The sequence below is a fragment of the Indicator indicator genome, chromosome 7, assembly GCF_027791375.1.
Source record: "Indicator indicator isolate 239-I01 chromosome 7, UM_Iind_1.1, whole genome shotgun sequence".
Classification (NCBI taxonomy): Eukaryota; Metazoa; Chordata; class Aves; order Piciformes; family Indicatoridae; genus Indicator; species Indicator indicator.
In genome coordinates, this window is record NC_072016.1 from 15,912,328 (window position 1) to 15,937,825 (window position 25,498).

At 46.8% G+C, this 25,498-nt stretch overlaps 1 protein-coding gene across 1 annotated transcript; it reads right to left on the reverse strand.

Moving 5' to 3' along the window:
- Positions 1 to 2,786: 2,786 nt before the first annotated feature.
- TMEM72 (transmembrane protein 72) lies at positions 2,787 to 9,457 on the reverse strand. Its single transcript, XM_054382638.1, has 5 exons — positions 9,388 to 9,457; positions 5,369 to 5,435; positions 4,310 to 4,381; positions 3,438 to 3,577; positions 2,787 to 3,247 (listed from the first exon to the last, which is right to left on the reverse strand). Exons 1-5 carry the CDS (start codon positions 9,455 to 9,457, stop codon positions 2,787 to 2,789), a joined length of 810 nt encoding a protein of 269 aa, XP_054238613.1.
- Positions 9,458 to 25,498: the final 16,041 nt, after the last annotated feature.

The window sequence follows — 25,498 nt, forward strand, 5'->3', positions numbered from 1 at the left end:
GGTGAGATTGTACCTGTTTGGTGCTGTTTGGGGCACGGCTTGGAGGAGCATCTACTCCCCTGACACTGATGCAGTCTCTCGGCAGATCCCAGGGTGAGCCAGCCCTGGCTTTTAACTGAACAGGCAATTAATACCATAGAGAAGATGAGCAGCTTTTTTTTTCAGCCTTCTTCTTCTAACATAGCTAACTGTGAGCCTGGAGAGGAGCCAGGCCAACACAAAGAAGCATTCAGGAAGTGTAACCAGGTCTAGTACTGTCTTTGGGAAGGCTGAGCAATCATTTTACCTGTAGCTTCTCCTAGTCTTGCTTGTTAGGAGAAACCTGCACCATATTTTCAAAAGACAATCCTAAAAACTACAACACCTAATTCTGCAGACTGTGAACTATTGCAAACTTGGTTTAGGCATTTTAGAGAGCAATAAAATTTGCTCTTCAAACACTTCACTGCTCCAGAGGTGCTTTCATTGCATCCTTTTGCCAGCTGGTAGGGGTATGAGAGTGATTGAGTAAGGGATGAAGGATGAAATTTGTTGTGGAACAGCTGTCCCCACCCATGCTGCCCTGCAGCTTTGCTCAGGGTTAGAGAGGAAGCTGCAGACGTGGTCTTTCTCTCATTGGCGGATTGCTTGATCTACTGGGACCAGTGTCTTTTCAACAAACCTTATCTCTATGTGTGTAATTGGTTAGGCAATGTTCAAAGAAGATGCAAAAAGCCGATTTTACTAATGAGAGTGGGTCTAATTGCACAGCAGATCATGATCATGCCAGGAAGCCAGCTCCAAGTGCAACCTTTTAGGGCAGAGTTGATAAGAGTGGGTACCCTGTTATGGCTGAGTCAGGACCTTTGTTGTTAAGGGTGTGCTGTTTGGTCACCAGCATTAGAGGAAAACAGCTTTATTTTTGTTTCTTAATGTGATGAATACCCTAGCTCAAGGGTGGGGCTGTGGTTGGATCCTGGGCTTGCTGCTATCAGTTGTGCATTAGGCTGTAAACAAACACAATTTTCTGAAGACAGTTTTGCAGATGTAAAACCTCCCTAGAGGCAGATGTGTACGTGACTCTTTCCCAGCACACAATTATGGGGTGGAGGATTAATTTGTGGAGCCAGAAGGAGGAGGTCTCTAATCTATGCATTGTGTCTAGAATATATTGATACCAGCTATTATTTTAAATGGTGGTGATGCAACAAAAAGCTTTTTGGTTACGTCTGATTGTAGGGATGACAAGTGTGTGCAACCATTTATAAGATGTTCTTGTGGAAAGTGTTTCATTATCAAACACAGGCAATCAAATATTGTAACCTTCTTCCTCATCCATCTCCCAAATTAGGAGTCACTTAAAAACAGTTTATTAAAAAGTAGTGCTGGGTTCTTATCTCAATTGTTTTCTGATTTTTTAACTCTTATACTTTCCATTTTCACACTTCACTCCAAATTACACTTCTCTCCTAAAGGAACACAGTGATTGTGACTCAGAGAGCTGAGATTTTAAAAAGAAGAGATAATGTATTTCCAAGAAAAAAACAGCCAGCCCCAGTGGCTTTTACCTTAGGGTACCTCAGGGACCTTCTCTCCTTACCACTACCTCATCCTAATGCTGTGTGTCTGGGCTTAGAGCAGTTAAAACTTCATTTTAGCAGTGGTGACAGTGTAGCCTCAAGTCCTATTTCTAAGAAAACCCAGCCACTTGAATTCTTTCCCATGTACAGCCAAAAGTGTTTCCTGAAGCTGACAAAAAGGGCTTTGATGATGGCATCTGCAGGCACGGATGGCATCTGGAAGTCTTAGACCTCAGGTAGGGGAGAGCCAAGAGAATGAGTTGAACATGGGAGAAAGGTTTGATTTTATGTGAACATTCCTCAAAGGGCAGAAAATATGATGGGATTAAACCAAGGGTGAAGGGTTCAGGGATGAGCTGGCCTGGAGGGGACTAGTGTGATAGCACTATAACTTTATTATTGCCTCTGCCCTCTGAGGCCTGTTAACACATCTTGGGATTTATACGCAGTCTGCTGTGCCAGCATAGTGCTGAATCTCATGACCTGAGTGGCCACATCATCCCAAAGCTCTTCTAACTTGAGAGGGCTGTCTGTGCAGTAGACACCAGGAAGTTCCAGGGTCCTCCCTGCTCCTGTGTAGGTGCTCCCAAGGCCAGAGATGATTTCCCCGCTGGGCTCAGAGTGTGCCTCAGGGGAGGGTACTTAGCACTCAGTGGGTGCTAGGTCTCAACCCACCTCTGAAATAATGTTTTGGATGTCCCAGGCCTGTTACAGCTGGTGCAAGTGCTATGAGGGAACCTACAGGATAAGGTGCCCTGTGCTTGAAGGTGTCTCAGCCCTGAGCTCTTCAATGTGCAGCAAGGGCAAAAGGGAGAGAACAGCCCCCAGCAGAGGCTGCTCTGGAGACATGGCAGTCTCACCTCCTCCTGTTTGCTGCAGCCATGTGGGAGGTACACACCATGGCTGAGATGTTAGGCAGGAGCAGCCACTGTGTTGTGTAGTGCTGTAACAGGGGGTGGCCCACACATGAGGCCATAGGAGCAGAAACCTTACTGTCCTGGCACAACCCTGGCTAAAAAACAACCTATCCCCTGGGCATGGTGCTGCAGGGTTGGGGCCCACACTTGCCCTGTCACGAAGTGTGAGACCCTGTGGGCAGACCCTTGAAGAGGCAGTGACACAGTTGTCACTCTGGAGGCAGAGAGGACAAGGCCACCTCTCAGGGCCTTTGGAGTGCTAGAGTGCCAGGGTCATCAGGCTTGTACCATCCTCAGTCCTGCTGAGGGCTCAAAAGAGGCCTGTGGAGCTGAGGGGAGTGAGGATTACAGGAGCATCAGGCGGGGTGAGGATGGGTGTTGTGTCCGATGTGGTCTCTTCAGCCTCGCTCTCCAAGTCCTCCAAGCTCTCGCTGACAGAGGGGATGATCTGCACCACTTTTTCCTGGAAGTGCACTTGCTTGCGTGGGGCTGTAGGGGCTGCTTCTTGGACAGGAGCTACTGGGGTCAGGCTTCTGTCCTTGCTGCCCTTCAGGATGCTCTTCATATGGCCCAGCAAGGAGTGGTGCTGCTCCCTCTGGGACGCGTAGAAGGTGTAGGTCTGCTCAGTGTCACCAGCGATAGTTGGGGCTGCCACAGTGGCTGAAGGGTCCACGTACTGGCCTGCCTGGGGATGAGTCTCTTTGTGCCCTGCGCTCTTCCTCCTCTTGCTCAACAGGAAATAGGCCAAGGCAGTGAGCACCAGCATGGACCCTGGGGAGAAGGCCGTGTTGGCTGAGTGCCAGAGCAAGGTGAAGTTCTCACCAAGCACTGCTTGGTCTAGCTAGCTCAGTGCCATCCACAACCAGCCCAGCACCCCACAATTCCCCACCCTCTCTGGCCCTTGAAAACCCATGCTCCTCTTCCATTTGCACTATTCCCCATGCCAGCATAGGCTCCTCACCAGGGATAGTGACATGCCAGATGAGGACAGGATGCAGGAAGCAAGCCACTGAGAGCAGCGTGTATCCCAGGAATTTCTGAAAGCTCCCTGGGCGTCTAGCCCGCTTCCAGCAGGCCTGTGCCAGGGAGTCAGGCTCATATCTGGGGAGAGAAACACAGGTCCTTGTGGGATGGGGAACCAAGGACACAGCAAAAAGATCTGGATCTAACTGTCATGCATCTAGATGTGAAGATCCTCACTCTGATTTTCCAGGAAACCAGTGTGTTGATCAGGGAAGGTAGACAAAGCCTGAGTCTCTTCCATGGGAAGAAGGGTCCAGAGGCTACTTCTGCCAGGGGTCAACATCTCAGGCCGTATCTCCTTAGTGTCTTTGTCCACTTAACCACTAGTTGAGTGTCTATTAGATGGAGTAAAGTGTTGCCTCTAAGCTCTTAGAGCTTTTGAGTTTATACTAGAAGACAGCAGAAGTGCCCCTTCTCTGAGAACTACATAAGGATTTTTTATATTTTAACTTAAATTTCTGCCCTGTCTCTGGCATGGAGCTGCAGCTCACTCTGGGGATCTGGATTTTTCTTTAACACCAGTCTCTTGTAGGGCCTCATACTGTTTTAAGCAGATGCTGCAGACCAGGCTTTGTCATATCGATGCTCAGCAAATTACACCACAGCCCTGAGTTAAAATACAGGTTTAATTGACTATGGACATGGCCCCGCTTACCTCCCCCCTGCCTGAGTGCACTTGCCATGGCATTAGGGACAGGACCTTTGGTCTAGCATTTGCAGATTAACTAGATCTTGTGTTGCCTCTAAAGGGGCAAGTTGCCTTAGGGACATTCCACCAAGGCTGGAGAAGACTGGATAGGGTCTACTCACGTGAAGCACATCTCCAGGAGCAAACTGACAAAGAAGAAACCTTCACAGACAGCAACTGCAACCCCTGAAAAACTGAAAGGTGGAACTGTCAGGGGGGCAGGACTGGACTTGAGTACACTCTCCAAGGCAGAAAGGGCATAGAGAGCCAGGATTTAATATCCAATTCAAAAGAGTCTGTGTGCTGGAGTCTGAACATCCCCTGCTTGGCTCCTTTGTGGAGGAGAGCTCAAAGCCCTTCTGCCTCTAGAGGGTCAACTTGCAGCCAGTGTCACCTCTGGCCTGGGTGAGTCTACAGTGACATGAATGATCTTAGAATGCACTAGGTTGGAACTGTCATCTAGTCTAACTGAAAAAAAAAAAAATCAAATCTAGTTCTGAGATTTGGCAGGCAGAAATTTCTCCTGTATCTCTAAATGTCAACATTTTCACTAGGTGTGTGATGACCTTGAAGAACTGAATCCACCTGTTTTGTTCCATCTGTATTTATTACTGCATTTCTGTATTTCTTCTTACTCCAACACTTCTAAATGATGCTATATATTCTTCACACATCTATGGTTTGGTTTCCAGGTAAGCCAAATTTATGATTCTTAAACATGCATCTCGAAGGCAGTATGATAATATTACAAGCTCTTCTAGTGTAAAAGGCACAACTGACAATTGTCTTCGACCTAGAATGTCTACTGGATCACCAAAGAATTTGTTGTCATGAGAAGAAGTAAGTGAACGACTAAACAAAGACCTAAAAAAGGTAGAAGAGAAGGATAATTTGACTATGGACTTCTGAAGACATTGAGGAGCCTCTTGAAATCAAGTGGCACCATAGACCCTGTAATCATTCATGTAGTCATTGAAAGTATCAAATACCAAAGATGCAGTGGCATCACTTTCTAACAGAAATAGCTTACTTTTCTGAAACCTAAATATGGAGACCTGAATTCCCCAAAGCCTTGGACACTGCTCCATGCTGCTGTTGAAGTCTAGTCTGGGGCTGTGTATGGTGGAAGGGTTGAACATGTTACCCACCTCAGCTTTGACTTTAAGGGCAAAAATACTCACAGCAGATAGAATGCCAGGCTTTTGAACTGTCCTCGCTGCAGAGTTTCTACGCCCACACCAATCAGCACTAGAAAAAGAAGGTAGGAAAGATGCTGACTGCAAGGCTGGTTCCCAACTGTCTGGTGCCTTACCAGCTCCTAGGATCAATGCTCTGGTTTCCCCAGGGGCTGGCAGGCCTGTTCCTACTGTGCTGTGAAGCATGTTAGCATTGCCAGCAGCAGTGATTCATGCTGACACACCAACCCAGAGGGGTCAGAGCTGAATGATGGTCTTGACATACAACCCAGAAACCCATCCCAGCTGTATCCCTATCATGGCAGCCTTGCCACTGTGTGGGCTGGGGAGAGGTGTTCTAGGGATACCATCTGGCCTTGGACATCCAGGGAAAATAAGCAGCCCTGTTCTGCATGACTTCTACCCCTTGCCACACAGCTCCATCACAACTGCCACAGGGACTCCTGCTGCTCCATCTGCCTCTGCCCCCTCCCATTGTGGGAACCTCTCTGCTTAGGTACTACCCCCTACCCCTTACCACACAGTGTCTGCTAGCCTCACTCTCATGTCCTCTCTGTTTGCCCAGGCCTGCTGCACCCAACATGTGGCTGCAGGGCTGCAGCAGGGTGGGAAACTGTGTCAGCTGCCTTCTCACAAAGGGCTGTAGTCATGGCATCAAAAGCCTTTGCTAGCCAAACAGAAAAACACATAATGGAAGCATGAAGATTAAAACTAAGGAATGAACATCCCCTCAGTGCACCAGCCAGCACAGCACAGTGGGGAGTCAGTTTAAGGGGGATTAAGAGTATTAGCGAGACTAAAATCCTCCCTGGACTGGCCACTGGGGGCCAATAGCTTCAGGGAATGGAAAATTTCTTTCAACATCCTTCAGTTACCCACAAGGCTATTTCCAAAATGGAGCAGAATGAGCATCTCACATCAACAACTGGCTGTTCACAGTGCACAAGGGACAGTGGCATGGAGCTGAGCAGGGCCCAGCTCTAATGTCTAAGGCACTGTTTTAGGCAGTTACTGCACAACTCTCTGTGCTTGATGTCTCCACGTCACTGAACAGTCCCTGCCCACCCACTGGCGCTCAGGAAATCCACTGGCACTCAGGAATTCCACTTCCACTCCTGCTCAATGCATGCTTGCAAAAAAGTTTGAGGTGCAGGTTGGCTTCATTATTTTGAGCTCTGGTTTTCACCAGCTGGAGAAGAGCGCCAGGCTTCCAAACAGGGATGCAAACCAGTGTCTATCAAGCTTATGAGGTGGGTAAATGCTAAAGGTCTCTCTGTGCCTGAGCACACAGATTTGCAGTCCTGGCTGAGCTAAGTTTTGCCAGGGTTCTTGCAACATTTGTTCCCTGCGTCACCTGAGCTACTGGCTCCTGTTAGCTAGGGAAAAGCTTGGAACCCATGAGCCACCCTTCTCCGTGGAGGCTGCCTCTGCAGCCCTGAGGGAAATCAACCTTATTAGAGGGCTGTGAAGATGTGTGAGCTGTGTAATCCTGCATGCAAAGTATTGTCCTTTTCTATCTCATGACTCTTCTTTATAATCTTCTCTACAACTGTGGAGTTTATTCATTTGTTCTCTGGGGATAAATGCAGAGTTCAACAGCTCAGCTGTTACACTCAAGTCTCTGCTCTGGATGGGGAGGTTTCCTCATTTTGCACAGCTTCTACTTTTTCCACAAAGCAGTTTGCTTGAAGAATCTGCAAGAAGCCAAGGGCTGTTTTCGAGGTGTTTGTTTGGATTAGTTGCAGCTTTGATTTGGATCTTTTCCAAACCATGTGGCTAAAGACAGATGATTAGGAATTAAATGTTTGAAAGCATGAGAATTAAGAAATAAGTAAGGACTCTCCCCTAGATGCAGAAATCACAAAGGCTTAAAATCTCTGCACTACAGAGATGCCCCAAACACTGCAGCACATTGCAGAGCTGTTTGATCTCTCTTTGCCCTGTCAATGGTAGGGCTGTCTGATTTCTCCCACACAAGAAACTCTGTAACCCCATCATTGCAGACTGCCATTACACTCCAAGATCTTTGAGGAAGGGGAGGTTTATATTATGTGGGTAACCTATGTTTGCAGGCAGCTTATGGAGCTGGTCAGGCTTTCTGAGAATCAATTAGTGAGGCTGATACACTCTCCTCTCCCTTTCTTATTTTTATTTCAAACAACACCCATGGGATTCTCTTCTGTATGGTTTCCATTTCATGGAAAAACCTCACACACCTCATCAGACACTGAACACTGCATCAAGCTGTTTTCTTACTCCATTGAGACACATAGAAGAATAACACATAGGGACCTCCCATTCTTTGCTGGCCTTTTGGGAAAATCAGGTGATACTGGGAATGTATCAGATCCATGAAAAAGCACAGAGAGCTGTAATACAGCTTTAAGCAAGATACTTTATACTTCCCCAAAATTGTGATGCTCAGCAGAGAGACAACTGCACTGCTCATTTCTGGAAGTACTAGAGAAAGAGTTGTAGGCAATGCAAAATGATGAAAAGAAAACAATCAGGAAAGAGACTGTATTCCACTAAAATACTCCCAGATTATAAAATACTCTGAATGTTACTGTTCTAGCTTTAGTTTTACATTGGCAATGAGCTCATGTTTTCTCCCAGCAAGGTCCTTATGAGTTTCTTTAGAGCTTTAAGAGAGAATATAGGGGACTCATGTGGGCCTGAGGGTAATAATGATAGGGGAAGGAAGAGATCTGCATTTGCTAGCAAAAGCTGTGTCTCAGCCCTTCTGTGTTGCTGTCTTGTCATGGTGTGCACTTGTCTACTGGGAGTTCGTGTAAACTCAGAGACTCAAGTCTCTGCCCTATATCTGTAGTCTAAAGCACATTCCTGAGCACTGCCTTCAGTGTCCCAGCTGGGCTTTCAGTGGCCTTGGGGACCAGTAATCTCTTCGGCTAACCTGTGTGCTTTCTACTTTGTCCCTGACCTGAGCAAAGTGTCTCTCATGGGTGTGTAGTTGATAAAGGAAATGCAAAGGTCGGAAGGCCTGCTGTGACCTACTCTGCAGTATCTGAATCTGAAATTCCCGGGGGTCTGACAGAAGAACCACAGGCCCTACCTCAAGTCACCTCTCACATCTGGTTCACACTTCCAGCCTTTAGGCAAATCAGGCGCTTCGATCTCAGCTTCAGGCAAGCTGAGGCAGAGACCACTGTCTGTCCTGTCCCATAACAGTGAGTCAGCAACTGTGCCAGAGTGTACCCCTGAGGCCTCTACATTAGCTGTTTGCCCATGCCCTATCTGGAGTCGCCTCATATTGAGAAGGTTATTCACCACAGATCAGTCCTTCTGGGTGAGAAGCTGTGCTTGAGACATCTGGCTCAAATCACCTGCATTTCACCTGAAACATAGCACTCAGATGTGTCACCAAACCCAGAGGACGCTGGTTCCAAGCAGCCCCTGGCAGTGGGTGAAAAGATGCAACTAGCCAGGTGGGTGAATTTATGATGTTTGTACTGCAGCTATAAGCTGAACTGCTTCCTGAGCCTGCTCCCTGATGGGTTGCTATAGAGGCAGAGTGACAGTTTGGCAATAGGTGAGCTGTGATGGCTGCAACTTCTCCATCCTGCCTCGCACATGACATCTCACTAGATAGCGCAGGGAGATCCTCCTTCATTTTCACATCCCACAGAACATCCTGGCAGTTTTGTGCAGCCAGGAGTATTTTGCTTTTCACTCACTTTGCCCATTCCCCTGTCTGTTTTACAAGAACATTATTTTGTTTTCTTTTCCATTTGTGCATTAGCTTGTCCTCTGCCATACTGAGTGCTGGCTCTTCCTGTCTGATGTCTCACTATGCCTCCCACAGTATTTGGAAAAAGCCTGGCCAGACACCTCCCTGGGTCCCAAAGCAAAAGGAGCAAGTTTCCTTGTCACCTTTATAGGATGGGGCAGTGCCTGCACTTGGCCAAAAGCCAGGGAGACAGCTCAGGGGTCCTGACACCTCTCAGTGCATTGCAGTGCCAAGGAAAAAGAGAGCTCACTCTTACCTGCTGCAGTGGTGATGCCCAGCAATCGGCAGGTGTACTCCAGGGTACTCCAAAATGCCTTGTACCGCATGGTGAAGAGATGAATACTGCAGTGCCGACCAGGCAGAAGCTCCTCTTCAGAACTCCTGCCTTACATGTAGCCCAGCAGTTCCCAGCCTCAGTCAGAGCTTCCTGCAACCAGGACCAAGTGACCTTCCTGAAGGAAAGGGCAGTGCATGCAGGACTGGCTACTTCCACCAGGTCCTCCCACAGAGGGTGGTCGGAGAGTGAGCTGCCACCACAGAGAACCGGTCAGCACTGCTTCCAGCTGCTCCTGCCGGGGCTGTGGAGCCTTGGCCTTTTCCTGCTTGCTCGCTGCTTGCTCGTGTTGCTGGCCTAGCAGTGATTAATGATTGGTAAGGAGGGGGTGCGGCTTTGGGAGCATTTGCACTCGGGGTGCATGGCCTTTCCTGTTCCTGAGAAGGAGGCTCTGGAAGCCCAAGCTGATTAAATGCATGTGAAGTCATTAGTGCTGTGCAGATCCTGGCAGGTTAACTATTTGTGAGGATGGCAGTGTTTGCAATTGGCAAGAAAGCAGCACATTCTGGCAAGCTGCAAGGCTCCCAGGGCACCCCAGACCTGCTGCCTCCTGCAGCTGAGCCCCCCACCACAGCTCCTGCTCACCGTGCAGATTCTGCCAGGTTCTGACTAGAATGGCTCAGGCCATGTCCAAGCTGATGGGCAACCACAGGAACAAGGAAATCAGATCTGTGTCCAAGGGTCCCACAGACCCAGGCTGACCATAGCAGGGAGATGTGTATTTCTTTTCTTGGGAACCTCAGTGAAATGAATTTCTGTGTTATAGTCACCAGGGCCATTTGAATAGCACCAAGGTCACACAAGTGTCTGGACGTGTGGAATGGGGTGTGTAGGTTCCCTAACCTCTTTATACTGGATTTGGTAGACAGCTTGAAGGTCCTTGGCTTATCTTTACAGGACATACCACCTCTGGAGATAAACAACCTTAGGCATGTCTGAAGCCATACACTGTCCTCCTCTGGACCACAGCCCCACATTCATCTGTGCTTGAACTTGGTGCGTCTCACTGAGGGCCCCACCTGCTGCTGCCTCGGGAAGAGGCAGTGTCAACAGCAGCATCTGGGCATTACAGCGCTGTTGGGAGGGGTGTAGCAACAGCACAGTCCCAGCAGGCAGCAAGGATGCGTGGTGCCTGCAGAGCTGCAGGTTCGCAGGTCAGTGAACTCACCTTGTGTTGCGTCCGGCATTGGGTGAGTCCCTGTAGCCCCTGCCCCTCTCTGTGCTTGCTCTGAAGCCGTCAGTGATGTGAGCAAAGGACTGGGTGAATCACATTCAGATCATGCAGAGGCAGCCCTGTGGGGAGGCAGCAACCAGCTGAGCCTGTTTCCTGTGATCCCTCATCTCAAACCTGAACCTGGCCAGTATGTGTTGTACTGATGTGTCCCAGCGGTAGAGACGACTTGGTCCAAGGGCACAATGACAGCTTTATTTCCACAGTATCTTGGACTGCATTTCAGACTGGGATTTCCCCAGGATAGCCAAATGCCTAATTCCTGTAAATAACCACAGGCAGTGTTTTTCTGAATGTGTACAACTCGGAGGATGGCAGGGATTTTGCAGCAGGCAATGCTGACAAGCTTTGGGGGCAAAGCACATATTCCAATGGAATAGCCCACTAGAGAAGGGCTTCCAGAGCATCCTGAAGGGCAGTGCTGAATGGTGCAGACACAAAATGTGTCTTCGCTTTGCAGCATTGGTACTGCCTTTGGGTGTTCCTGTTTCCTCTTGTCCTCTCTCACTACTGTAGGTGTTTGAAGAAGCTACAGGTTTTCCACAACTGATGACTCAGCTGTGTGCCAAAGCTTCCTTTTCAAGAGAGACACAAAGAGGAAAACAGAGGCACACCAGAAGGGAAGGTTCCATGAAGACTCAGGAAGAGCTCAGGCAGGGTACCCCGCTGCCCTGTTTGCTGTGGCTGGACACCACCCAGCCTCACATGGTGCATTGCTGCAGGCTCCAGAAGTACCTTCCACTTCCAGAAATCACCAAAACAGCTTAAGAGCCCTGAGGTTGTGCAAAAAGTCAGGATGCTTTTTCCTTTGCTCTCTTGTTTCAACATTGATGTATTGAATTTCAGGTGTTTCTTTATAAACATGAAAGCTAGAAAACTGCTTATAAAGCAAACAGAAGAAAGTAAGACATAAGATTTGTTCAGAGCCACTTAGGCTTGAAGAGAAGCCACACAGTGGAATCCTGAAAGCAGAACCCAGCACCTCCTAATGGAGCAAGCTGCGGCTTCCTCCCATGGTGGGGGTCCCTGTTGGCAACACAGGCAGTGCAGTATGCTGTGCCTTTACTCGAGAGCTTTTATTAAACTATACTGAGCTCTTACCCAGAAACTAAGTGACATTGTCTAAGTGCCCTTGAAAGCAGTGTTTTCTTTCTGGAGAGCAACAAGCCCCAGGGTTTAAAATAAACATACTTTTATGGGTGGTGGTGGCGGCGATGGAGGAATAGAATCTATTTGGGAAAGGCAGATTAATATGCTAACAATTTAAACCTCCTGTCTCCCTTCCATGTACCCTTAGCTATTGCCCAACCTCCATCCCCTGAGTGAGCCTATGTCAGCTTCTCTGAGGATCTTTATCCTCTGCCAGGGGAGACCTTTAGTTTGGGGTAACTTAAGGTCTTCTCCACTTGCTGTTCATCAGTGCTCTAGTGCTTCTCACCTCAGTGCCTGGGAGAGTTGCTCAGGACACATATCCTCAGACTTGCTTTGTACCAACACTCCTTTATCAGCTTCTTACTTTGATTTACAAAGTAACCTCACGTGAACCCTATTTTTTCTTGGTAGAGGGGGCCCTTCTGATTCTGCCTCTGTTCAAGTGGGAAGATGATACCCTCAATGAAACTGTGGGCCATTTGAGTGTGTTTTGGTGAGGTTTTTAGGAATGAGTTTATGCAGTTGGAAGAGGACTGGAAACTTACAACCTTAGAGGGGTTTAATAGCCTGTAACCAATGCTGCAAAACCTATGCACCAGCACAGCCTGTTCTGGGACATGAACAGCCGTGGACCCCAACTGTACATTAAGCCACTTCTCTTGCACAGAGGCTTGCCATCTGCACTTTGGCTGCCAGCCAGGATTCACATTTACAGGCTGCTTCCAGTGATATATGGGCTGACTTGAGAGGATTTTACTTCAGTGTTCAGGTTTTATGGTGATGTTAGTCCTCATCTTTCTCTCTCCCTCCTCATACTTTACTCAAGTAATTTTGCTGCGTCGTGGCCACCAGACCACTCTTCTGTGACCAAGGCCACAGTGTAGCATCTGTCCTGAGAGACTGCACTTAGAAGGTACACACTTGTGCCTTGCCTCTACAAAATGTTGATGCTGCAAGAGTGCTGCAGTGAGCAGAGATTCCCATCACAGTGGATAGGGCACCACATGCCTAACTCCAGCAGAAACCTGTGGGAACATGCTGGGCTTAGCTATTCTCACTTTATGCCTATCCTGCAAAAAAACAGTTCCCAAACTGCCCTGCACAATGCTCTAGAAATTTATATCTGTTTTTTCCATCATCTCTTTTCTTTTAGCCTTCAACTATAACCACCATGTCAAGAAGTCTTGCTTGGCAGCCTTGGTCCTCTCTCTGAGCAGTATCAGTGAAGGTGGGATCTCCTTCCATCCATGTGCCCATCTGAGACAGAGTGACACCAGCACTCTCCCTTGGCTGACAAAGGACAGGCAGCCAGAAGGAAGCTGCCCAGAACCTTTGCAGTGGTGCCACATGCTGCTTCCCTGTGCTGTCCTTCCACCAAGTCACCTGTTGCAGAGAGAAAATGGATTTTCCTGACAGCTAGCTGATACATGGTGGATGGACCAAGTTGACTGGAAGTATCAGTGAATTGCAGTTGTGGGTTCACTGAGTATGAACATCTCCTTGCACTCATGGGAGCTTTTTCTGTCCTTTCTATCACCAGTGGCCCACAGCTTTCCAAAACAATTTGAATAAAATGAGGTGAGCTTGGTGGACCTCCCACCCCGCCTGAGTCAGAAAAAAAGCATAGCACTAGGGAGTCTGAAGCTGCACCAGCAGCAGAGCTGGACTGAAAATCATAAGTGTGTCCCACCTTCCTTTTGTGTAATCCCTAAATCATGTGCTCTGGAGTCTTCAACCTGGGCCAGTGCTGCAGGCCTTGCTGGGAAAGCCCGGCAGGGGACAGCAGGACCCCACCACTGCCCTGCAAACCTGGCTGCTCCCTGCCAGAGGCAAGCTGTAGCCGCCCTCTGTGAGGCGCTGGTGAAAGGGTACCATAAAGTCCTACTGACTGAACAAGAAGAGCTGGTTTAGATACCACGTGGATCTGAAGGGTCTGGGAAGAGCCCAGAGCAGTGAACATGAATCAATGACTAGCCTGTTTGGCTTTATAGTATGTGATCAAAGGATGCCCAATATGCTGTTGAACACTCACCCACTCCTCTGGGAATTTCCCACTCTGACAGGGATGGGGTAAAGGCTCAGCAGTATACTGCCCTATTTGTCCCTCTGCAGCACAGCCAGTCCCAGAGGCTGAGCCAGTGGAGAAGGTGAGCTGGAGGGACTGGTGAAGAGCCTTTGTGCTCACAGACTCTCCTGTGGACCTTTTCACTGCTGGCATGGAGGAGGAAGAGGCACTGCATTATGCCTGGCAATGAACAAGGATGTGCTCTCATCCAAGGGTCCCACATAAAGTAAATCTCCTAACACTGGGATGCTCCCAGGGCGGAGGACATAAGCTGCTGCCTCTGTGGCAAAGGCAATCATAGGTAGAAACTACATATAGGAACAGATTTAGTTTACTTGTGGTGATCTGACAGGCTTATAAGTAACAATTTAGATGAGGGTCCTCTGCAGCATGAGGGGCTCCTGGCTGGCCATTCCCCAGGGCTCTGCTTTGCATGAGGATGGCTGGGATCAATCCACATTCTGATGCCCTCTCATTCAAACTGTATGGGCTGAGTACAGTGTGCTGAGCTAGCAGGCAGTTTACCCAGTGCTTGGCAGAGAACTACATGATCGTGTGATTCTGAAATCAGGATGGTCACCTGGGTGTGCCTGCATATGTATGAAAAGCCATCTGCGTGTCTTAAACCAAGCTGTCATAAGAAGAACTATCAATACCAGATTTATTTACTGTGTCTACAGTTTCCAGTTCAATAGGACCAATCCCAGAGGTTGTTGCCCAGTTCCCAGAACCATGTGATTATGCAAGACTCCCCACGAAAACACATTTCTAGCTCTCAAAATTGCAGAGAAAAAGCTGCAAAAAGAGACTTAAAACCCAGAGAGAAAGGAAAAAATTCAAGTGAAAAATATTTGTTTGCTATTATTAGTAGTATTTGCTGTTATTAGCAGTATTACTTACAACTGTATGATTTAAACTCACAATCTTTGGGGGATAACAGTAAAGCTAAACCAGAAATGCTGCAGTGGAACAAAGGAGAGGAGGCATCAGGGGAGCTAAGACTAAGTTCAAGGCACTAAGTTCAAGGCTAAGCCTCAAGGAAACGAATGTCTCTGATCTCGTCACTTCTCAGCTGCCTGTGAAACTTCTTTGCTAACAACAGAGTGTGAGAGGTTAGGAGGGTTGAAACAGGGACTGGGAAATGCAAGGCATTGTGGAGGCAGCAAAGCCCTGACAGGAACAGTGATGCTCCTCCAAATAAGTGAGGGGGAGGGGATGCCAGCCAGCAGGATGCACAAGCTGCCTGCTTAGCAAGCTGCCAGGCACCAGGCTGCTCCTGCCACCAGGTGAACCAATTTGCAGGCATAAGCTCACTCCCACATAAGTGGGACTGTCTCTGCTGTGCTGAGACGGAGCACAACAAAGGAGCTGGTTGCCAGGGTCTCCGTAGTCTTTGCCAGTGTTAATCAGGAGTAGGGCAAAGGAGAAACCTCACTGTAACAGAGCTGCTGAGACATGCCCGGGGAAAAGGGAGCAGTGCTCAGTGTTGGTCTTGGTGGTGGGGACTTAGGGTCTTGTCCTTCTTTCACTGGTCTTCAGGACCCTGATCTTGGCTCTCAAGTGGATAACAGGAGATTACAACTTGGCATGTAAAGAGAGAAGTGAGACATAAAAGGAGCTGCATGTGTGATCTTGACGCATGGCTACGCCCTCTGCAAGTCCCTGCATATACTCTAGTGGCCCTTAGTTCCCATTCTTTCATGCAGGAGTGTGGGATTGGTCAGACTCCCTGGCTGCAGGGGCTCCAGATGTGTTCAAAGGTGAGCTGACATGTCACATAGACCACCCACGTTGCCCACACATACAGGAATCCCCCACCACGAGGCAGTCAGCCTGCTGCAGGACTTGGAGAGACTCATCATGCTGAAGCTGGCACTGGTGACTCTCAGGGATCTGTCACAATAAAAATAGATCCATTTCCTTCCTCCACAGAGTAGCACATCTGGGTGGAAGTCTAAAACATTCTCAGAGCATAATGAGTTTGACATGACAAAGCCATCCTAGCAGGAGAGTACAGTAGTTAGTATTGTCTAAGAGTCAGCTAGAAGTGATTGGTAAGACAGACTTGGGTAGGTAGAGCAGATGGAAAAGGCTATGCTTAGGATCACAGTTATCTGGATGGATTTCAGCCCCTCAGAGGGATGTGATCCATGTGAGCACACACCCACTTTTCCCACTGGCACTGAGAAACTTCTCACCCCACAGGAAGTCCCATGGGACTGGAGGTGAATAAAGGGTGGCTTGAAAAACCCATCCTCACCTTTAATAATAGAGTTCTTTCTAGCAGTGCATTATGGCCAAAGAACTCCAGCCTCACACTACAGGCCATAAGAAAACATAGAGCCCAGGGGGTACCAAAGAAAACTACACAGCAGCACTGCAGAGGCAGAAAAACTACCCACGAGATACTCCACAGCATCCTCAGCCTGTTTGTATGTGGCTGCAAAAGGATGAAATCAATCACGTATTCTCTCTGAATCAGCAGTTCAGCTGATTGCAGCCCACTCCCCGGCCAGCCAATTTCTTCCTCAGTGGCTGCCAGTGGATACAAGCTCTGGGCTGTCACACTAGGAGGTGTTTGAATTGCTTCACAGCCTTTCTAAGGCTCCATCTTCCAACTTCTTCATCCCTTCAGGCCGTCCCCCTACAAAAACATAGCCAGTATGAGCTGCCAACCTGGGAGACAGCAACATGTAGCAGCAGTGCAGGAGCCATGTGCAGGGGTGAGAGGGCATTCACGAGGGGTTGCTCCCCTTGGAGAAGTGTGACATGTTACAGTGTACTGTATGCACAGGCTGACTCTCATCATTGAGACCTGGCAACGTTGCCAACAGGAACACAATGTGACAGCATAAAGTAAATGTCCTTAGTTTCCCTGTTGCACTGACTCATTTCTGATTTGAAAGGGGACACTGAAGCAGAGTGATGCCTTGATCCAGACAGTATCACAAAGCATGTCAGCAGCTCATTTGAGGGTGATGAATCTTGCCTGCTTGTCAGTGAGTCTGCACATCCCTTGTGAAAGTCAATGGTAGCTCTCAATCAAGAATGTCAGCAAAACTCTAACTTAAATGAGCATAATTCATCCATGAGACTCAGAATAAATGTTATTAGTTGTGCTGTGATGATAAAGAGTGAGATCCACCTCTGTGTGGAGCAGTTCTGTAGCAAGACTGATGTAGTACTTTAACACCACAGAAAAAGGCTGATGTTTTGCTTATTTCTGTACAGAGAAGAATTGCCACCACAGAAGTAAACGCAGCAGTGTAAAAGGAGCTCAAAAAAGGGATCAAATATTCATGTGCAGGCTCTTGGTCTGGAGTATATATATTATAAGAATGGAGAAGGAGGAGTTTATCAGCTAGTGGGAGGAAGGAGTGCTAGTATAAACAATCTCTGTGCAAGTGGTTCAGCCCACAGACATTTATCCATCCATCAGAACCATTTGACTTTTTGCCCTCTTTTCTGGCAAAGAAGACTGGTAACTTCTCCCTGCGTGGGAGCAAAGGTGTGCACAGCAGTGATTGATTCACCTGGTGATTGAAACATGCATCAAAGATTCTGCTTGCTGCATTTAAAGACCCAATGAACAACTTATAGAAGAGTTTATGCAGATAAATAACCAGAGAGATTTCTGTGGAACAACACAAAACAAACGGGTTTGGCTGCAGAGATACAGAAATGCTCAAGTACTTGCAAGCTGTGTAGAAGAGGTTATTTGTGAAAATATTCCTGTTCAGTAGGATTTATTCTGGGGCTTCATTTTACTTGACTCCAAAACAAGGACAGCAGGATTTGACACCTCTTTTGCTATGCAGTCTAAAAAGATTTCAATTGTATACATTTAAAACCAAGAAGTTTGTCAGATCACCCCTAACTGGGGATGAGAATAGGAAGAGACTGAAAGCAAGAAGAAGCAGCAGCAAAGGAGACAGACCTTCTGGAGACAAGGGTCAGATGAGGTTAGATGAGTCCCTGGGGGGACCCCAAACACCAGCTCTCTGTGCCCCTGCCTAGGCACTGGCCATTCAGTCAGAAAAGAGGAGGCATTGCCAGCAAACCATTTGACTCCTGTGGCTAGTGAGATTTGGGGGGAGAGAAGAAGCTGTCCTGGCCTCAGCTGGAAAGCTAGGGTGTAAATCTGAGCTTATCCAGAACATCTGATCTCCAGTTTGATTATGTGGTAATGGGCAGAAGTTTGTGGTCATATGTTTTACTTGTCTGGCTTGATCATCCCCTGTGATTCTGGGGATCACTGGCAGTGTTGTACCTCGCTTTGCACTTAAGTCCATCTCCTGAACTTGACACAGGCTCTTCTGCTTGCTGAAAAGTAGAAGCATACTTGATGCTGTGTTAGTGTGATACCTAGCCAGATCTCATGACATCAGCTGCTGTCTCCAGAGTTTAAGTGAACTCTTACTGCTGTCCCACCCTGTGAGTTCACCTTCTTAAGAGGCCACATGTCCTGGACCACCTTCCTCCTGCCCCTTTTCACCTGTGGGGAGACACAGAGGACTGTATCAGAGCCAGCAGCTTAATGAGGTCTCTTCAATCAAAAGAGGAGACTCACCATGGATCCTACCTAGCAGATGGTATGCACCAGTGAGAGCTCTCAGTTTGCACACTCAGTACCAATACATTACATGCAGCCCCTGGCACATCTGCTCATTTGACACAGGGTTAGATCTCCTCTTGCCACATAATGCTGCACAGGAGATGGTAAGGCATCTGTCTGGCTCACCTGATGTATTTTTCCAATCTGAGCTGCTTTTCTTTGAGAAAGGGAGTTGCTCAAATGATTCCCAGCAGGCCCAGAGCTGCCCTCACACAGCACTCACCATGGTCAGCACTGATGTATGCATATATCAGCAATAGAGAGACTGGAGAAAGCCTTCTCCTTCTGCTTGCATACCACTTATACATTAAAATTCCTACCTACACACCCTCTGTCCCTTCACCCTCTTTCCTCCAGATCTTCATCTCCTGGTGCTAGAGGCAGATTTTAGCACTGCCAGTAACTGGCATTTCCCACCCTAGGTAGACAGAAAGGTCAGCTGCTTTAAGGAATGTTGTGACCATTCCTAAATCTTAGGCTTCCTTTCTCTGTGCAGGACTGCAGGGCTTAGGATTTGCTTGGCAATCAGCCTTCCCATCCGTGGGAAAGGCCCCCTGCCCTCCTGTATGCTTACCACACAGGCCATTTTATTTACATAGATGGGTCCATACATTTATATTTAGCGTGTTTGGGAGGCCACCGCAGACTTAATAAGCTAAAAAAGAGGATGGAATAAGATGTATGAGGGTTAGGGAAGAGGGATCTGAGTGAAAACTTAGGAGGCTAGAGGTAACTCCAGGGCTTGCTTGGTTATGTGGCCATGAATGCTGGTGTCTCCTGCTGCAGGAAAAAGGGACAGAAGTTGATGTCACCTTTGGATGTGAACTCGGGTCAGATTCAGACCTTTCTTTAAACATTTTCTCAGGGGAAGCCACACACTTGAATACAACTTGGTTTTGCTCTGCCCAGCAGTTGCAAAAACCAGCTTAGGTTCATTGCTCCAGTTTTATGACTTTAAGATATCACTGTATTTGTCTATATACACTTTTATATTGCTTTCATAATTTTGATCATGCAAATCTGACCAGCCTCAGGCCTGATGTTTCTATATGCAGTGCTTCAAGTTAGGCCACTCCTCATGTGCGCCCCCAGGACATTTGCTACTCTTTCCTCATTGCAAATCCTCACAGAAGGAAAAGCCATGTAGTGATAGCTGGGAGCTGATTATGCCTTCCTCTTTCTCCCATACCCCTTGTGTCATGTGTGCATTTGTCTTCTTTGGTTTGCTAGAAACACACTGTGGGGCACCCTTTGCTTTTCAGCTGGGGATACTTATTAAAAAGGAAACATTAGACAGGACCTTTGCTCAGTTGTTCTGGGTATGGTGCAGCTGCTGCGTTGCCTTTACCCTTGCTGGGTATGGCATTACCCATTGAGGGCATCAGGGGAAAAGATCTGATTACCTCGTGGGCAACAGAGTTGAGTTTGAGGAATGGCTTCAGACCAGATTTTGTGTGAAACAGCAAACAAATTGTCCCAGATTTGCCTTTGTCTTCTTCACAGGGAAAGTTTTTGTAATAGTGGCCAAAACCAGCATTGAAAACACCATTTATTATTACAGAAATTCTCAGTTAAGATCAGGTGGGATATGGACAGGCTTCAGCAGAGGATCTTCTGTTAACATGGCTGTGCTGGTCTTGTGCTACAACTCATGATGTATTTTTGAGTCAAAATAGCAGCAAAAAATAAGAATAAAACCATCACCAAAGATACATACATTTTTCTTACCTCTTTCTCCAACTCTGCCTCATAATTTTCTAATTATAGAAGGCCTTTAAAAAAAAAAATCACACTGTCAAGTGTTAAGAAGCTATGTGCTTGAACTGCCTCCTCTCTGCTCTTGACTATTTAGGAGATGTCATGAACTAGCTAACATTGCCTTGTTTCTGAATAGCAACTATTTAGAAAGGAGAAGCATTTGTATTCATTTAAAGCATGAAGTTATAACTTGCTTTGAGGCACAAACCCTTTGACAAATTGTTCCCATTAAAAAGAAAGCAACATTTTCAGCACATCGTTATGCAAACAGACTGTGTGCCAGAGTACAACATGTTTGTATTTGGTCATGAACTTCACTTTACACCTTGTGCTGCTGCAGCTTGCCCAAGCACAGTTTGCCACCATGCCCTCCAGAAACATTCTCAGCATGTTGTTATGGGGTTATCCCAGTGCTTAAAGATATGATCTGGGACTAGCAATAGATATTGTCACTCTTCTGCTGGCTGGCATCCATGTGTTTGTTCCTTCCCCAGCCTTTTTCCTGAATCCCAGACTGCACTTGGCAAACTTGTAGTTGGGATTTTAAACCCCAAGATTAGCTACACATGGGAGAGCCAGGGAGGAGGTCATCTCTAGGTAAAGGGTGGGTGTGGCTGGTTTTGGTGGCCTATGGGAGCACAGCAGGATTCTTAAATATCAAAGGCAGGAGCTAGGTAAGTTTTGTTGGGAGAGGTTTGTTTGCAGCTACTGTGGTTTGGGAAGTGGGCTTTGAAGTATGAAGCAATAAGCCCTCTCCTTCTGTTGGCTGCTCTCACTGGAAGTCTGGGTTTGGAGGTATGGCTGCTTGTGCTCAGAGATACACTGCATGCTTTTTGCCTTTAGAGGTTCCAGCCAAACTGACCACTTTGTGGTCAGTGTAAATAATTCTTTCCTTAAGCAATTACAGCTTCACCTCATCAGCTGACCTGTCTGTGCTCAAATAGACTTTAGAGCTACAAGACCTGGATCTCTTCTTCTCCTGGTGATCTTGGTTGTGATCAAGTGTTTCATTGCTGAAGCCCTAGTCTTGAAAGATCTGGGTTTGCTTTCTAATCCTGCCTTTGTGAGCAGGTGGGGCAGCCCTGGAATGCCCAGTGAAGGTCTGTTCCTCCATTTCCACAAAGGTGGATAAGGACTGTTGCTTCAAAATGCTGTGAGGTGGTTTGCTGTAGCCATGTCAGAAATTGTGTTGGAGTGTATCAGACCAAGTACCAAAACCTGTTACACTGCCACTCACCAGCTGTGAACTCAGTAACTGTTAGTGCAATACACAGAGTTGCTTAACAAAGGTTTGCCAGTGCCTGGGATCTGCTGGATGCACCACTTAGGAGAAACTGTTTGAAGAACACATATTGTTAACCTGGGCTTTATTTGGCTACCCCAAGAAGAGGTTTCTGTCTTTAGGAAGCAAAGTGCTGCCTGAGATTTGCCAAGAGAATAAAATTTAAAAAAAATGTTTTCCTTGAGGAAAATGAGTGGGGTTAGAGACCCAGAAGACTGACTGCAGAGATAGCATTTAGCAAGCATACAAATTACTACTTCCAAGTGTCTTTTGTTGTGTTAATTGACTATTCTCCGACTATTTTTTCCTCACTGTGCCTTTGAGGAATGGCCTAGCCAGATGCAAAAAAACTACTCTTTCTAGATGAAGGAACAGCTGTGTGTGCTATCTGAGTTTGTTTGTTTTTCAGTCCCAGAGTAAGGGGAATATGAGTACTCAGCTGTTCCTAAAACATTGCTGGTGAAGAAAACAAACTAACAGACACAGCAGGGATTTTGAAGCAGACAGTTGTGCAACTGGGATCTTTTCCTACTTTGAGCTCAAGCACCTGTGTGCTCGCAGCCTGCAGGCAATGGGCTCTGCTGCAGAGGCTGTGCTCAAACCAGCCAGAGGCAGCTGTGCCTGTGTCCTTCCTTGGACAAAGCTTACCAAAGAAAGAGGCTGAGTGGGCTGTTGCTCCCAGCAGCCCAGGGGCAGAGGCTGGAGTGGAAGGGTGAAGTAATGCTGAGTCTACCCAGAGCTGGCAAGGGGTGCTGCCTTACTGATGAAGTTAGGCTTACTGTTCATAAAATTCAGAAACTGAGATGAAGAGTTTTTAACCTGTAATGACTGTGCAGGTTAAACGAGAACCCATCTTACCTTGGTCCATGTTGCAGCACAGTGTCTTGTTGCACATCAGAGCAGTGAAACTTCAGACTGGTGCTGCTGATGGCAGAAGGTGTGGAAAAAGGCACATGATGCCTGGTTGTGAAGGCTTGTTTTATTTAGTGTTGAAAAATTGCCTGTCTGCCTTCATAGCCTTGTATCCCTTGGGGACCAGTAATGCCAGTGTCTGCAGTTGCTTAAGTCTGCCCTAACTTCATCAGGCTGGCGCTTGCAGCACAATTGCTCTGTCACGTTTAGCTGAGGGAGAGCAGAAGTGGGTGAGGTGATGTTCCCCAGACCCTCTCTAAGAGTCGTCCAGAGATGCAGGCAGCTCCCTGTGCTTAAATTTGGTAGCAGACTGATTATATCAAACACTGAGTGCCCTGGCAGCACTTCTGAAAGCCAAACCCTAAGTGAATGACAAAGTGTTTTTCCGTTCCTTGGAAAGTACATGCTCCCAAATCACTTTCAGTTTTGCTGCCCCCACTGCTCACTGCACATGGAGGATTTGTTTATGTTTGGGTGTGTAAAAAAAAAAAAAACTACATGTTATCTCAGAGCTGGGCAGATTAATCCAGAGGAAGATTTACTTGAGTGTAATTCAAAGACTTCGTTTTCTTGGACAGTTCTTCAATGTCTTAAATGTAAATCCATCATCTTATCCCTGCCAAACTTCAATATTTCCAAAGAATTTGCTGTTTACCATGGTTTGTAACCAGACTGGAAGTGCTGGCTGTGTTACTGTCTCTTTTTTCTATTCTTGAGGCTTCTGCTCTGCTGTCTTTTATCTAACTTATTTCTATGTTAATAACACTGAAAAGCTCTGAAGACCAAATGATAAAAGCTATACTCTAGTTCTGTGTAAATGGATTCTGAGCTGAGCATGTGTAGCTGCATGCAACCAATGTGCTTAACTGAACAGTCTGCCTAGAAGCAGGAAAATATTCCCATGGTTTCTATACTTCCCTAGTTTTGCTAAATGTTTCAGGCAAGAGTTATAAAGATAGCTTTATTTTAATTGCATGAAATATATGAATCCCCTAGTAGTCCTTACTTCAGGTGTTAGATTATTTCCTTTATTGAATTCTCAGGTTGCTGGTGTCCTGCAGATACCATGTCTGGAATAGAAAGTTGCTGGGAGCCTGTCTTCGGTTAACACAGTCTGCTCTTACAAGGAAGCCACCCATCTCCCACAGAGACAGGCAGGAAAGTAACACAAAAAAACTCTGGGTTGAGATAAAGGATTCAATGAGCTATGCTATACTGTTACCTTAGCAAAAACAGAAGCAGCAGCAGAAGCCAGCAATAAAACAGTTCCACCCACCCAAGCACACAGCAGCCAGCACAGCAAAGACCAACACCCCAAACCTGGAACCCAAAAGCAGCAACCAGAACAGGACGACTCTCGTGTTACAATCTGAACTTCAAGCCCCATGACACTTTGCTCCTGCCAGCACTTTTGTTTGAAGCTGGCATGATGACAGCATGGTATTGAATATATATATATATATCAGCAGATTCAACTCAACCTATAACAGAGCCACAAGCTCTCCTCTGCTCCACAGGTTTGTTAACCCATGTAATGGGAATGGTGGTGAGCTGCTGCTTGTTCTGACACCTTGTTGGGTACCTCTTTAGAAGTCAACAATTCCATTCCCAGTTTGTTCCTTTGAAATATGAATGTATAGAGAATATGGGTCCTGATATGTTGACAACTGAGGATGGATGATCCAAGAAATGTTGGCAGCCCTCTAGAGATTCAGCAGAACAACATTGTGAGTCTGGGTTATTTGGAAATTTGGGCACTGTCAATTCTGAATGTTGACATATAGTTTTTGGGGTTTTTTTTTGTGCACAGCAGTTTGGCTTTCTGGACTGATTCTTGTGTCTGGTGTGATCTGTAGATATGCCTGTTAGGAAATTGAGGCCTGGCTCCTCTCTTGAATCTTTAGGGCAAGCTGGAGACTGTTTGCTTGTTCTTGCAGCTGTGAGCACTTTTCAGCTGATCACATGTATGCAAGACAAATTATTTTAAAAAATATAATCAAATAGCTGTTAGTTGTTGGTGCAGCTCTTTGGTCTTTCTTATTGAAAAGCAAAGTGGCCTTGAGGCTGGGCTCCACATCTGGGTGTCAGGCTTGCAGGGAAGCCCAATGCAAGGAGCTGGCCTGGAGGAGATGGGAATTCAAAGTCAGCCAAAGGCACTGGAGTCACAGTGAAAGATGAAAAACCAGGTGATGGAGGAAGAGTGGTGTTTTCATAGTGTGATCCACCAAAAGGCAGGGAGCTTAAGAGATAAAAGATTAATTAGCTAGAGCTCTGGGTGTTGCTTGGTATGTGTCTTGCAGGGTTAGGAAGCCAGCATCTTTACCAAAGCCTCTTCTTTTTGGAATTTAAATGATAGGTTCAAATGGCAGTCAAGACAAGGAGAGGTTTTGTTTCCTATATTGGATCAAACAGGAAATGGCAAGATACCCAAACCAGTTGGCAGCTTGCACTGTGATGTGCAGAAGGTGGAGAACTGACAACCAATACTTTCCTGGGTTGTTCCTTTAATTTCTTCAAGTTGCTGGTGTGTAAAGTTGATGTTTCCATCACTTTTGTTCTAGGTCCCTAAGGATCAGCTTCTCCTTTTGGCTTGCATATCACCAAAGCAGAACTCAAGTGACGAGACTTTTTGTACAGTGACTTTGAAGCAAGGCAACTTTCTCCTCCACACTTCATACAGCTGCAGGCAGTCAGGTACAGTCCCATTTTTTTTTTTCATTCTTTATTCTGTCCATATTTCTGGCTCAGCTTCATAACTGAGAGCTGGACAGAGCATTGTTCCTGCAATGCTGATTGAGATTTCTGTCTCAGTGCTGACACTAATAAGGTTACATTTCCATGCTGGTGTGAGATTCCAGAAAACTGCCTTTGCCTCACAAAACACAACTTGGGTGCATTTCCAGTGCTAATAAAAGGTGTTTCCCACAACAGTGAACTCATGAACAGTTTGTAAGATACCTTTCTTATGGATTGCTTATGGATCTAATGTCTTCTAAATGATGGCTCTGCTGCTGCATT

Excerpts from the sequence above, each read along its gene's own strand:
- TMEM72 (XM_054382638.1), bottom strand. The coding sequence starts at position 9,457 with ATGCGGTACAAGGCATTTTGGAGTACCCTGGAGTACACCTGCCGATTG. Across the intron at positions 5,436-9,387 it reads GGGCATCACCACTGCAGCAG|TGCTGATTGGTGTGGGCGTA; the intron begins GTAAGAGTGAGC and ends TTCTTTTTCTAG. Across the intron at positions 3,248-3,437 it reads CTGGCATGTCACTATCCCTG|GGTCCATGCTGGTGCTCACT; the intron begins GTGAGGAGCCTA and ends CCTTCTCCCCAG.